Genomic DNA, 13736 nt, shown 5'->3' with positions numbered 1-13736 from the left:
ACATTCTCTTGTGACTTTGATCTGTTGGTTGTTTAAGAAGACTTGTTTACTTTCTCCTTTTTTGTGGGTTTTTTTTTTTTTCCTTCTATTTCTAGTGTCATTTCCTTGTGGTTACAGAAGATATATTTTAGAATCGCAATTTGTAAACAGTTTTTCATATTTCTTTTGTGGCTAACATGTGCTTTGTCAAAGAGAATGTTTTGTGTGTGCTTGAGAAAAATGTGTTTTCTGGTGGTGGTAGTTGTAGTGTGCTGTATATGTCTGTTAGACTCCATTGCTCTGTGGGGATATTACATGTTCTGTTTCCTTATGTGTCTTGTGTTTGGTTGTTGTATCCATGACTAAAACTGAAATAGTGAGGTCTCATATGATTACCGTGCTGGTGCCTATTTCTACCTGCATTTCTGTCAACATTTACCTCATATATTTGGGAGCTCTCATGTTATATGCACCGCTATTTGTAATTATTAGAACCTTTCGGAGAATGGACCTTTTTATGTCATAATGTCTTTTGCCTGTTGTTAGTTTTTGTCTTATAACCTGTTTTGTCTCCATTCCATGAGCCTGGCTCTCTCTAGGCTGTAGTTTGCTCTCCTTATTAGCCAATCTTTATCCTTCGATTATGAATTTTCACAGTTGCAGCTCTTTGACTGTCTGTCCCACTCAGTCTATTTTTTCCTCCTTTTCTTACCTGGTTTCTGCTGAGGCAGAAGCTCTGGTCAGCCACCTTTCTTTACTGTAATTTCAATGAAAATGTATCCCGTTTTTCCAAATATTTGGCAAAAAGTACCTGGTTAATGACAGGTTTTTCTACAAATTCATTTTTGTTCTGATTACTTATTCAAGTACTGTTTTTCAAGTGCCCACAAATGTGAGAATTTTTGAAATCTTGATCTCTTACATTGATGTGTAACACTAATAATACTTCTTAAAATTTCAAACCCTTTTTTTAAGTTGAATAAACCAATACACTATTTGGCTTTTGTTGTAAAGCCTACATGTCTCAATGTAAATGGGTAAAATTGTATTTATATGTTTCGACAAGTTCTTTTAGAACTTGTAGTTAAATAGTCCACGATTTCAGTTTGTATAATTTTTTTGCTAGCGTCCTTTACAATCTTCAAAAATGAAAATAAGTACCACATTTTTATTGACCCAAGATGCTCAAATACACATGAATAAAAATGACTATGTATAAAGTCATCAAAAAACGTATCAAGAGACAAGTCTTTTCAGTCAGTTGGTTTGTTTTATGTGTTTGAATGCATGCATGGACGGTTTATATAAAGGTATATGGTTTTTATAAATGATATCATTTCTTAAGTTTTATATTTTTTAGCAGTTATATCTTAAATATATTCCATGATCTCAGTTTTCTTCTTTGACTTCATGTGAGATTTCACTAGAAAGAAAAATAATATCACATTATGCACGTGTGTGTGCACATGCAAATGTAATGACTTTAATATGTATCTCAATGTTGTTGACCTTGAATTTGTTTCAGGTTTTCTCAGAGAATGCTTTGTCAGTGTACCTGTGAGGTCTTGTCTGTTACCTAACTATTATTTTTTAGGTTAGGTCTAAATGCCAGCACCTGAATTCAGGTGTTTGCTTGATCACATCTTAGATTTGAGCTGAGTTGAGTATTTTAGAATGTCTGTGACATGTTTTCTCCTCTGTAAGATGGGAACAGGTTTGTCTACAGTGAGCTGTTATGTTGATAACAAGTTAAAATATGTAAAGCATTTAGACTAATGCACATAGGACATGTTCTAAAACATTTTGTCATGGCTGTTTTCATCACAGTTTAAGAGTCTGAATTTTTTAAAAGATGCTGTGGACTTTGTCATCTCTGACGACACTACTCATGCTCTAGCTCATCTAGATACTGAGTGTCACTCAGTGTGTAGAACATCTAACCCTTCTGTGTAGACACTCGGTGTTGAATTTTAATTGTAATTTCAAGTATTATTTGCAAAAATGAGCGGCTCTCCCTGATTTCTGTATTATCATAACCTTTTACGGGAAAGTAACATAAACCAGCGTTACGGATACATAATTTGCTGAAAAATATCTGATGTGGATCTCTCACAACTCTCTACTTGAATCAATTTTACATCTCTCTGCACTTCTCATTCTGTGTGTAGATAAGAACTGTCACCATTTCCCCTTGCTGAAATGTATTTACTTTCAGGGACGGTTGACACTCAGCGATGTGTTCATAGAATTCTCTCTGGAGGAGTGGAAATGCCTGTCCCCAGCTCAGCGGGCCTTGTACAGAGAAGTTATGTTGGAGAGCTACCGGAACCTGCTGTTCCTGGGTGAGGATGACTTCCCTCAAGGGTCAAGATCTGTCCAGCATGTCTCATCCTTTTCCCTTGTGTGACAGAGATCAAAGCTCCGTTTACTGAGACATGAAAGACTTGATAATGTGGCATCAGTACTTTAGCCTCGCCCTTTCTTCAGATGATCTGCCCACTTTGTGACACATTAGGGGTTGTTCTGGGGCTTAGTTTTTGTAAAGCCCTATGGCAAACTTAAAATACTTAATTCTTTGATTCCTATCCCCATGTATTGATTCAGTAGCTTTTGGAAGAGAGTTCCTATCTGCATATGACACTGGTCCCTATACACAGAAGGAGATGAAGAGTTGATGGGTTTAGAAACTTGTTCTTGAGTCATTCCTCATTTAAACGGAGATTGTGGATTCTGGAAGAATACAGATCTTGATGCTCCTTTCTTATGTGCAGGAATTTCTGTGTCTGATCTGTATATCGTCTCCATTTTGGAGCAAGGGAAGGCACCCTGGACTCTGGAGAGTGAGTGGAATATACCACAAAAGCCAAATCGGCGGGAACGTATCGAAGGTGTGAACACAGGTAAGAGCTCAGAAGAGAGAGAAGAATCCACAGCCTTCATGGTGTTTGCAGACCTGCCCAAGCAAGAAAGTTCTGTGGGCAAACAGAAGTTTATTTCTGGCGATCCCTCAAAGAAAATGTTTTCTTCTTTCCAGCTTCCCACTCTGTCCTTCAAGGTATGAAATGTATCCTTTCACCCTCACTGGGGCTGCAGTTCCAACAGAGAGGAAGGCAGAGTCTTCATTGTACTCACAACACACTGATCTGTGGCCCCTGTGATGTCTTTGGTTCCTTGAGTTCAGGAGTTTGGGGCGAGCTGTCACACAGTCTCTGTTCCCTGGTCTTACCTTCTGGACTGGTTTTCATCGGGTGCTCGGTTCTCAGTCTGTACAGAGCAGAGCTGAGGCCTTGCAGTCCTGCCCCCTGGACCAGTTCCAGTCCCATCCCCGTTTCCTGTGGTTGGAAGGTCTGTTCGTAAGAGGGGATGCACTGTCTGTCTCTTCGTTCTGCTCTGTGCTCTAAATGGGGCTCGCTGGTGCTCTGTTACCTGTTTTGGACACTCAGACATCTCTTTTGCCTTTTCTTCACATTTCAGAGGTATGTGTCACAAGGAGGTGGATAGGATCTTCTGTACCTGTTATTAGGAAATCTCTAAAGACAGTGGACAGGGTGTCTCTTCAGTTCCTAGTCCTACACTGGGAGCGCATTTCAATCTTTCAGGCTCCTAGCATGGTGTCTGTAGTGGCGCACGCATTCCCCTTACAATCCAGCAGTGTCCGACCCCATTCCTTGTACTTCTCTATCTGCACCACGCTACCTCATCTGGAAATATGGACTCTTCCAGATTTCATATTCTCTGTAGTTTGCATGATTTGTTTCTGAACCTTGCCCACGAACTATACATTGCTGGGGTCTGATAGTTCACCGTCTTTCGCTGGTATCCACCTATAGGGGATGGACAACTCCTGGTGGGCTCTCTTACGGAGTGAGTGTCTTCAGTCATGGAAAATGCTTGACGGAGATACATTGACTTATATGTTGCAATGTTATCCCGCTACGCACAGAAGCAGCACTTGGAGCTGCTCCGTAGAGCGGTCAGCATGTCCCAGGACACCGAGATAGACATTGTCACGACAGTCGGACTGATAAGTGTTTTCAGTTTTCTTTGCAGTTTCCGGAATGTCAGTAAGCATCTCTCCAGAACACTGTGATCATGTTGAACACACACACACACACACAACTGGGTAGAATTTCTGGTAGAATTTCGCCTGCAAGAACATTGTCCAAGTCAGAGCCTCTTTTTCTTGAGGCTACTGACTAAGCTATCATTCATGCCACAGTTCTTATCCCCAGTGTGTGCCGCTGTGCACGTTGCCTCAGAGGGTACAGTTTTGAAGCATCTTGTTGAGGGACCTTAGGAAGTTGAATGATGCTTCTGTGAAGTCTACCATCATTTGTTTTCGTTTAAGCCACTGCTTCTTTCATGTTATAGATTCCTATGCATTGTAAATGAATTTGAGTTTTACCTTGTCATCAGTTTTATATGTTTGATGACTCTAGTGTTTTATATTTTCTATGTGAGAGGGTGGCATTGGGGAACAGACATTGTTTGATATATATGACAGTATTCTTTTGTGTGGTGGTTATGGTGCCTCAGCCCTTGTCCCTGATCCTAAACTTATTTTAGAATATTTTTAAAAGATTTTCTTAATTTTCTATTTTTCACCTGACTTAGTACCTCATATCAAGTTACTCTTTTTTCAGTTGAATTCAGTACAAGTTTTAAATTGGGAATTTCCAGTACCTTGAGACTGTGTAGATAAATTTTATGTCACATTCTTAATCCCAGGCACAGCATTAAATTTGTCATAGTTGTGTGAGAGTTATTGGTGTTTCTATAGAATGTTTTCAGTTTTCTATAATTTTTTGAGTGTTTTGTAATTATCACTGCATTTTTATGTCTTGATGTAACTGTTCTTTTCTAATAATACTCACCCTGTCTGGAACCACTGTGTCCATGTTGGCATACTTAAATATTCCATTGTATTTTACAGGAAAGTTACCTGATTTTTTTATTTTTGAAACTTCTTTCCCACTGTTCTTTATAGCACCTGCAATTTCTGCAAAATCTATAAAGTTCTGGAAATAGCATTTTTAAGCAAACACGTGAAGATGCGTTTTTCCCATCTTTCTTTCCATCCGAATCCATGTTGAGTGCTTGGACACTACTCCTCAGGAGGGATCCACCCTCGTAACCCAGTTGCCTCCCACAAGCTTACGATTGTCATTTGGAGGATTTCAGCATTGGAACTTTAAGAAACATCACGTTCAGTCTATAGGGGATGGTAATTCAGTGTTTGCTTTTCAAAGACTTGCCTTACTGGGTTCAATAGCAGCTAAAGCATTTTACCTTCCCAGCAGCAGTGCATAAGAATTCCCATTTTTTCACATCCTCTCTGACTCGTGTTATTTTCAGTTGTTTTGATTGTAGCCATCATAATGGGGGTCTGGCGATATTGTAGTTGAGATAATGCGTTTCCTCATGATTAGTTATAAAGACCATCTCTTGTGTTTGTACATGATCTCTACAGAAATGTCTGCTCATGTCCTTCATCCATTTTAATCGAAGTGTGTGGGATGATTGTTCATGTTGAGTATAGAAGTTAATTGATACTTCTTGATATATGATCATAAATATATATATGGTCTTAGTCCCCATTTCTGACCCAGACTCCAAAGGTTTAGGATTCCCTGAATGATGAGAGCAATGGGGGCATCTACTGTTACCACACATAGTCTCTTGCCCTCAGATCCTACAGTCTCTTCAGGGCCTTAGAGGTGAAATGGGGGTCTTTTTCATACATAATCAGCCCCTTTCAGTCACATCTCTATATATGATTGAGGTGATTTTTGGAAATCCCCAATGACAGGAAGGCTGGTTGTCAGGGGAGCCAACCATGGAATTAGAGAGTCGGAACTACAGTTTCACCCTGTGACCTCTTGGGAGTGGAGAAAGGCTAGAGATTGAGTTTCGTCATGATGGTCAGTGATTTAATCAGTTATTCCTATGTAATGAGACCTCCCTAAAACCCAAAAGGAGAGTGTTCCATGTTAGCGAACCTGTGGTGACTGGAGAGAGTAGAATGTTGCCAGGGGCATGGGAGTTTCTGGCCCTTCTCCGATAAGTTTCCCAATGTATGTCTTCATCTGTCTGTTCTTTTCCTTATTATTTCTCAATAAATCAGCGAAATAGTAAGTAAAATGTTCTCTGATATATATGATTTCCACGTATTTTCTCCTATTCCATGGATTGGCGTTTTACTTAGTTGAGTATGTCCTTTGATGCCCAGTATTTTGTAATTTTGACATAGTTCAATTTATCTGTGTTTACTCTGGTTTTCCATGTGTTTTAAGGAATTGTTCAAAATTCTTTTTTATATTTATTTTCTGTTTTATCAACACCTTTTGTTGAATTGCCTATTTTTTTTTTTCATTGAGTGGTCTTGACAACTCTGGAGTATCATTTGTTTTCATCTACCTCAATTTATTTGACTCCTCTGTTCTGCCCTTCTGCTCTCTGTCTTTATTCTAGTACAACATTATGATTAGTTTAGCTTTGTAACAGATTTCAAAATAGGGAACCGTGAACTTCATTTTTATTTAAGTCTTTTTTCAATTAGAGAGTGTTGACATTCCATTTGAACCTTCAGATGGATTTCTGTATTTCTTCAAAACATGCTGTTGTAAATTTCCTAAATATTACATTGAATCTGTTGATTACTTTGGCTACTGTTGACACCCTAACAATATTGTCTTCCTGTCCATAAACTTGGAATATCTTTGTGCCTTTGTCTATGTCTTGTCTACATTTTTCCAGTATTGCTTTTCATTGAGAGTACACAGATCTTTCCCTCCTTGCGTAAGGTTATACCTAAGAGTTTTATTTTTTTTTTAATTCTATTTCATTTCATTATATTTTGTTAATTATTTTGTTACTTATATTAATTTAATTTTATTTTGCTTATTGTATTATGATATGGTAATGGAATGGAATTGTCTAGAGGATTGTTCTTTGACAGTGTATAAAACTCAAATTGACTTTTACGTTTTTTATTTCATATCTTTCAATGTTTATTTTTCTTGCCTACTTATTCTGGTGAGAACTTCCAGTACCTTTTCACTCCCCCACTTCCCGGCTTTGTTGAAATATAATAGACAATTAGGTGCTCATATTTACATTGTACAATTCAGTGATTTTTTTTTTTTGGTCAATTAAAGATGACAGGCAACAATATATTAGTTTTAGTTATACAGCATAGTAGTAGAGATCTATATAACTCACAAAGTGATCACCCCAGTAAATCTAATATACCTCTTCCCCCTTACATATTTATTAAAACACTATTAACTTTTTTCCATATGCTACACTTTATATATCCATGTCTCTTTTGGAACTTTCCATTTTGGAACTTTTTACTCTCTTTGCCCTTTTTTCACCATTCCCCAAACCCTTTTCCTGTTTAGTAGCCTCAAAATAGTCTCTGTATCTATGAGTTTATTTCTGTTTTTGTTGTCGTTGATTTTGTTCTTTAGATTCCGTACACGTGAAATCATGGGCTATTTATCCTTCTCTATCCAACTTTTTTTATTCAGCACAATGCCCTCTCCATCTTGGCCATATCCTTTTCCATCTCCTTCCTTTTAGTTTGTTTGTGTCTTTTAATCTGAAGCTAGTCTCTTATAGGCAGCATATGTAAGGGTGTGGTTTTTTTATCTATTCAGCTACCCTATCTTTTGGTTGGAGCACTTAATTCTTTTCCATTTGAGGTACTTGTTGATAGGAATGTAGTTCTTACCATTCTTTATTCCTGTTTTTGATACGTGATTATTTGTTTTTTCTTAAAAAAGTCCCTCCAACATTTCCTGTAATACTGGCTTGGTGTTGATAAATTCCTTTAGCTTATTTTTGTCTGGGATGCTTTTTTCTGTCCTTTGACTCTAAATGATAGCTTTGCTAGAAGTATTCTTGTTTGTAGATCCTGGGTTTTCATCATGTTGAATATTTTGTGTCAAGCCTGTCCTGCAAAGTTCCTTTTGAGAAATCAGCTGCCAGTCTTATGGACGCTCCCTTGTAGGTAACTAACTGCTTTTCTCTTGCAGCTTTTAAGATTCTTTCTTTGTATTTAACCTTTGGCATTTTAATTATAATGTGTCTTGGTGTGGGCCTCTTTGAGTTCCTCTTTTTTGGGACTCTTTGAGCTTCCTGAGGTTGTATGTCTATTTCCTTCACCAGGTGAAGGAAGTTTTCCATCGTTATTTCTTCAAATAGCTTTTCAACTTCTTGTTTCCCTTCTTCTCCTTCAGGTACCCCTACAACATGGATGTTTTTGCATTTAATTGTGTCCCATAGGCTCCCTAAATTATTATAGTCTTGACTTCTTTTTTCTTGCCATTCTGATTCAGTGTCTTTGGCTTCCTCATCCTCTATATCAATGGTTTGATAATCTTTTCATCCACTCTGTTGATTCCCTCTAATATACTCTTCATCTCAAATAACGTATTCTTCATTTCTGACTGGTTCCCTTTTATATTTATCTCTTTGTTAAAGTTCTCACTGAATTCACCTATACTTCCTCTAAGTTCATTGAGCATCTTTATAACCAGTGTTTTGAACTCTGCGTCTTTTGGATTGCTTAACTCCATTATTTGTGGATCTCTGTTCTGTTCTCTCACATGGTTTCTGTTTCTTTGTCTTCCCATTTTGGCTGCCTTTCTGTGTCTGTTTCTATGTACTAAGCAAAGCTCCTAAGTCTTCCAGTCTTATTAGTGTGATTTGGTGTAGTAGGTGTCCAGTGGCACAGTCCTTATAGTGGTTTAGCCCTAGCCTGTACCCCTCTGGGCCACTTGTTAAGAATCAGCAAGTAATCCACAGATGCTGTGCTTATAGTTGCCTCAAGGCCACGTCAGAAACCAAGGCTAGCTGCCACCAGTGTGAATCTTGGCACTGCTCAGGAAAGAGCATTGGACTCCCGAAGACACAACTAGACGTGGCTTGGGAAGGACCTTGAGTTGGAGGAGGCGGAGTTTAAGGGAATCCTGGGTGGAACTACCTCTATTATCCAGTTCGATGACTTCTCTGGCTACGCTGCCTCAGGACACTGGGAGCCTAGAGGACTCAACAGAGGAACAATGGATACTGCTGGCACTTCTGCCAAGGACAGAGCCTTGCATCTGGCCCTCACTCCAAGAACTCAGTGTCCCCCTGTAAGTCCCTGGTCTCCCCTGCGTAGCCTACCCAGCACTGGAGCTCAAAGCAAGCAGATCCGTCACTGCAAAAGTCAGCTCAGGGACACAGCCCCTTTAACAGGCATCTGCAGCTGCCAGCTGCCACCTCCACAGCCTCTGTCCCATTCAGCCGCTTGGAACTGGGCAGCCTCATGTCTTCACCCCCTCCTTCTACGTTCTACCATTGCAGGGTGATTTATTTCTCTCCCTAGTTATAGGCCTTGCTTATCTAGATCCTTTGTGACTCTGCTTGCTGTTTGTTTTGTGTTTGTCACAACTTCGATGTGGTTGCAGGAGACAACAAAATCTCTATCATCTGTGTCATTTTCTCCTTGACCTCCCAATACCATATTTTATAGATACATTGAGAGTAGGTATCACTGACTTGTTCCTGATGTTAGAGTAAAGGCTTTTAGTCTTTCACCAGTGTGTTGTTAGCTGTGGGCTTGTCATATAGGTCCTCTTTTACATTGAGGGACTTGATTTTTTTTTTTTTTTTTAGTTCATTGAGGGTTTTTTTTTTTTTAATCGTGAAAAGCTAACTTTTCTCAAATGCTTTTGCTGTGTCAGTTGAGGTTTTCATTTGTCTTTGTACGATATTACACTGAATAATTTTTCTGTGTGGAAACTACCTTTCTTTCCAAGGACATAGCCCCCTTAGTTATGGTGGATAATCCTTTCAGTGTATTACTTAACTTGGTTTGTACTTTATTAATAATTTTTTCATTATTATTCACTTTGCTATTAGGGCATTTTTGCCCTCCTGGATATTTGGAAGAGTTTTCTTGTCTTTAGTTTTTTGGGAGGTATTTGAGAAAGATTGGTGTTAGCTTTTTTAAATGATAGAATTTTGTAGTGATGTTTTTTATTACTTCTATCTTGAATGGTTTTTGTTTAGTCATTTAATCTTTTTACAAGTTAGAGCTATGTTCAGATTTTTTAACTCTTCAGAAGTCACCCTTGGTAGGTGGTAGATAACTCAGAAACCAGTTCCAGGCTGATGGCTGTGTAACACTGTCATAGTGACACAGCTTAGCTGTCATATGTCCCTGGAAGTATCTTTGTACATTCCTGGTACTAATAAGTATTTTTCTCTAAATTCCTGCTATAAACCTTTGTGATCTGTATTGCCTAGGTGGGCAATCATGGTTCTGAACATGTCATCTGAGTCTATAGGTCCAGGTTTCAATTTTGTTTTTGTCACTTTCTATATAAACTAGGGTTATGTCCCTAAATCCTTGAGTCTACTGCTGTTATTTGAATGTGTATTGGTATTTCCCACAAGCTTCTTTAAAACACGTTCGTGCTGTTAGATGGCTTAATATATTGCATGTTTTGTACTGAAGACTCAAGTTACTTTTGTTTAATAAGATATAACTTTCTGGCATCTTTCCTATGAGATATTCTTTTGCCTGCATCATATTCCATGTTTTTATTTGGAAACATCTGTCGTCACCTTAATCAATGGCCAAGGCACAGACTCTATTTCTATATTGTTGGCCCATATACTGGATGAACAAACGGCCCTGCATACATAGGAAATTGCTCTGTGAATCAGCTGTTATAGAGTAGCCATAAAATTCCCAACAGTGAGTCTCTTTTAATATTCTTCTTTATAATGTTATGTCTTTTTGTGACCTGATATTCAAAGTCAGTGATGCCCATGTAGTTTCTAGTTCTAAATCTGTGTGCTCTTTCTAGAACAAAAGTTCTTTTTTCATTCTTAAGGGGGCATATTTAGAGTTCGGAAGAGTTCACTTTCTATAATAGGATTATCTGTTATTTACGGTTAGTTTTCTTCTGGATTCTTAGAATCTTTTTTTTTTTTTTAACTTTTATTGTGACATACAGATGATAGTTTCTCACATTTATTATGCAGCATAACTAACATGCACAACTCATTGATGTTCTCAAATGCCAGTTTTCTGTGGGTACAGATAGTTCTATGACAGTTAGGAAAGTTTTTTTTCTTTTTTTCTTTTTATTTTTTATTTTATTTTTTATGAAAGTTTTTTTTAAACATGAATTTTTGCTGCTCTATTTTTCTCAAGGGTATCTTTGTATAATTTCAGATGGCTCTATAGATTATTCTTTAGGTAATAGTTTGGATGGTTTATCATTATAATGTTATCTTTAGCATTTATGTTGAATATGTAAAAGTACGTGTAGTGTATGTTTTTCCTCAGTTATGTGATTGCAGTGTTGTTACTAACAAATGGTATGCATTTTGGAATCATGATGGAAATACTCTTTCCTTGAAAGCTAACATAAGTTTGCACAATGAATATTTTTATCATAGGGTTATTGAAACTAGGCTACCCTTATATTTATTTGATTTGCATGTGACAACTATTTTGTTGTAAAGAAACCTATTTCTTTGGTTATTTTAGAAGATTGTGTATCATGTTCAGTGAATTACATAACTGTGTTGAGTATAACATAACTTGTGGTGTAATATTAGATATCAACAAGAAACATTTACTTAGAGATGAATTAGTAGGGTAAATATGTGTTTTTAATTTCTTTAGATCTCTGTCCTTCATATGTGATCAAGAAATTGAAACCAACAAAACCCAGTAGTACAGGAGGAGAAGACCAAACAGTGATATTTGGAAGATGTGAAAGCCATGTAATCAAAGATTTTTACTTCAGGAAAATCCAGGAAGAGATGTATGGTTTTGTTTGTCAGCAGAGAGATGATGAAAGGAATCACAAAGGAATGCCTATAAGTCCTAGGAAACATCTCACTGATAGAAAAGGTGAACTTGATAGCGAGCATGCCGGAAAGGAGCCTATTAAAAACAGGCTTGGACTGAGGTTTCAGTCACATCGGGCTGATATGACGACATTTCAAACTGAAGGGAACATTGATGAATGTAATCCAGCTAAGAAGTCTATCCGCAATACTTCCTTTGTTTCTCCACTTGAGAGAGTTTTTCCTAGTGTCCAATCCACCATTCGTCCTGTATATAGGAATGATTCTATGCATCCTTCACTACTGACAGACCTGAAAGCATGCAGGAAAAATTCTTACAAATGTACTGAGTGTGGCAAAACCTTTAGGGTACGTGCAAGTCTGATTAGTCATCAGAGAATTCATAGTGGAGAGAAACCTTACAAATGTACCGAGTGTGGCAAATTATATAGTGCGCTTTCAACCCTAACTATACATCAGAGAATCCATACTGGAGAGAAACCTTACAAATGTAATGAGTGTGGCAAAGCCTTTAGGGTACTTTCAAGCCTCAGTTATCATCAGTCGGTCCATACTGGGAATACCCCTTACAAATGTAGTAACTGTGGCAAAGCCTTTATTTTGCGTGCAAGCCTTAATAATCATCAGATAATTCATAGTGGAGAGAAACCTTACAAATGTAATGAGTGTGGCAAAGACTTTAATACACATTCCAGCCTAACTAAACATCAGAGGTTGCATACTGGAGAGAAACCTTACAAATGTAATGAGTGTGGCAAAGCCTTTAGGTTGCATTCAAGCCTCAGTTACCATCAGTCAGTCCATAGGAGAAATACTCCTTACAAATGTGGTGAGTGTGATAAAGCCTTTGATTTGCGTGCAAGCCTTAATAGTCATCAGATAATTCATCGTGGAGAGAAACCTTACAAATGTAATGAGTGTGGCAAATGCTATGGTACACATTCAAACCTAAGTATACATGAAAGAATCCATACTGGAGAGAAACCTTACAAATGTAATGAGTGTGGAAAAGCCTTTAGGATGCCTTCAAGCCTCAGTTACCATCAGTTGGTACATACTGGAAAGAAACCTTACAAATGTAATGAGTGTGGGAAAGCCTTTAGACTGCACTCAAACCTAAGAGTACATCAGAGATTGCATACTGGAGAGAAACCTTACAAGTGTAATGAGTGTGGAAAAGCTTATAGTGTCCGTGGAAGCCTGACTGTTCATCAGATAATTCATACAGGAAAGAAACCTTACAAATGTAATGAGTGTGGCAAAGACTTTGCTGTCCACTCAAGCCTAACTGCACATCAAAGGATCCATACTGGAGAGAAACCATACAAATGTAATCACTGTGGCAAAGAGTTTAATTCATGTTCAAACCTAACTATACATCAGAGAATCCATACTGGAGAGAAACCTTACAAATGTAATGACTGTGGAAAAGACTTTACTGTTCAATCAAGCCTAACTGGACATCAGAGAATCCATACTGGAGAGAAACCTTACAAATGTAATGAGTGTGGCAAAGACTTTAATGCACATTCCAGCCTAACTAAACATCAGAGATTGCATACTGGAGAGAAACCTTACAAATGTAATGAATGTGGTAAAGCCTTTAGGTTGCATTCAAACCTCCGTTACCATCAGTCGGTCCATACTGGAAAGAACCGTTACAGATGTAGTGAGTGTGGTAAAGCCTTTATTTTGCGTGCAAGCCTTAATAGTCATCAGAGAATCCATACTGGAGAGAAACCTTACAAATGTAATGAGTGTGGCAAAGCCTTTATGGTGCTTTCAAGTCTCCGTTACCATCAGTCGGTCCATACTGGAAATACCCCCTACAAATGTAGTGATTGTGGCAAAGCCTTTATTTTGCGTGCAAGCCTTAA

General features: G+C 38.0%; 1 protein-coding gene across 1 annotated transcript in view; it reads left to right on the top strand.

Annotated features, from left to right (window-relative positions):
• Positions 1-13732, top strand: part of LOC102882876 (zinc finger protein 665) — a gene marked incomplete at its 3' end in the record, with an annotated part of 18380 nt that extends 4648 nt beyond the window's left edge. Inside the window, exons 4-6 of the mRNA XM_006908172.3 lie at positions 2195-2321; positions 2751-2879; positions 11672-13732. Of these exons, the coding sequence (XP_006908234.2) occupies positions 2195-2321; positions 2751-2879; positions 11672-13732 (2317 nt within the window). The remainder of the gene's footprint in view (positions 1-2194; positions 2322-2750; positions 2880-11671) is intronic.
• Positions 13733-13736: the final 4 nt, after the last annotated feature.

The sequence above is a fragment of the Pteropus alecto genome, unplaced genomic scaffold (assembly GCF_000325575.1).
Source record: "Pteropus alecto unplaced genomic scaffold, ASM32557v1 scaffold443, whole genome shotgun sequence".
Taxonomy (NCBI): domain Eukaryota; kingdom Metazoa; phylum Chordata; class Mammalia; order Chiroptera; family Pteropodidae; genus Pteropus; species Pteropus alecto.
The sequence above is the reverse complement of the archived record's forward strand: the minus strand, read 5'-3'. Positions and strand labels throughout refer to the sequence as shown.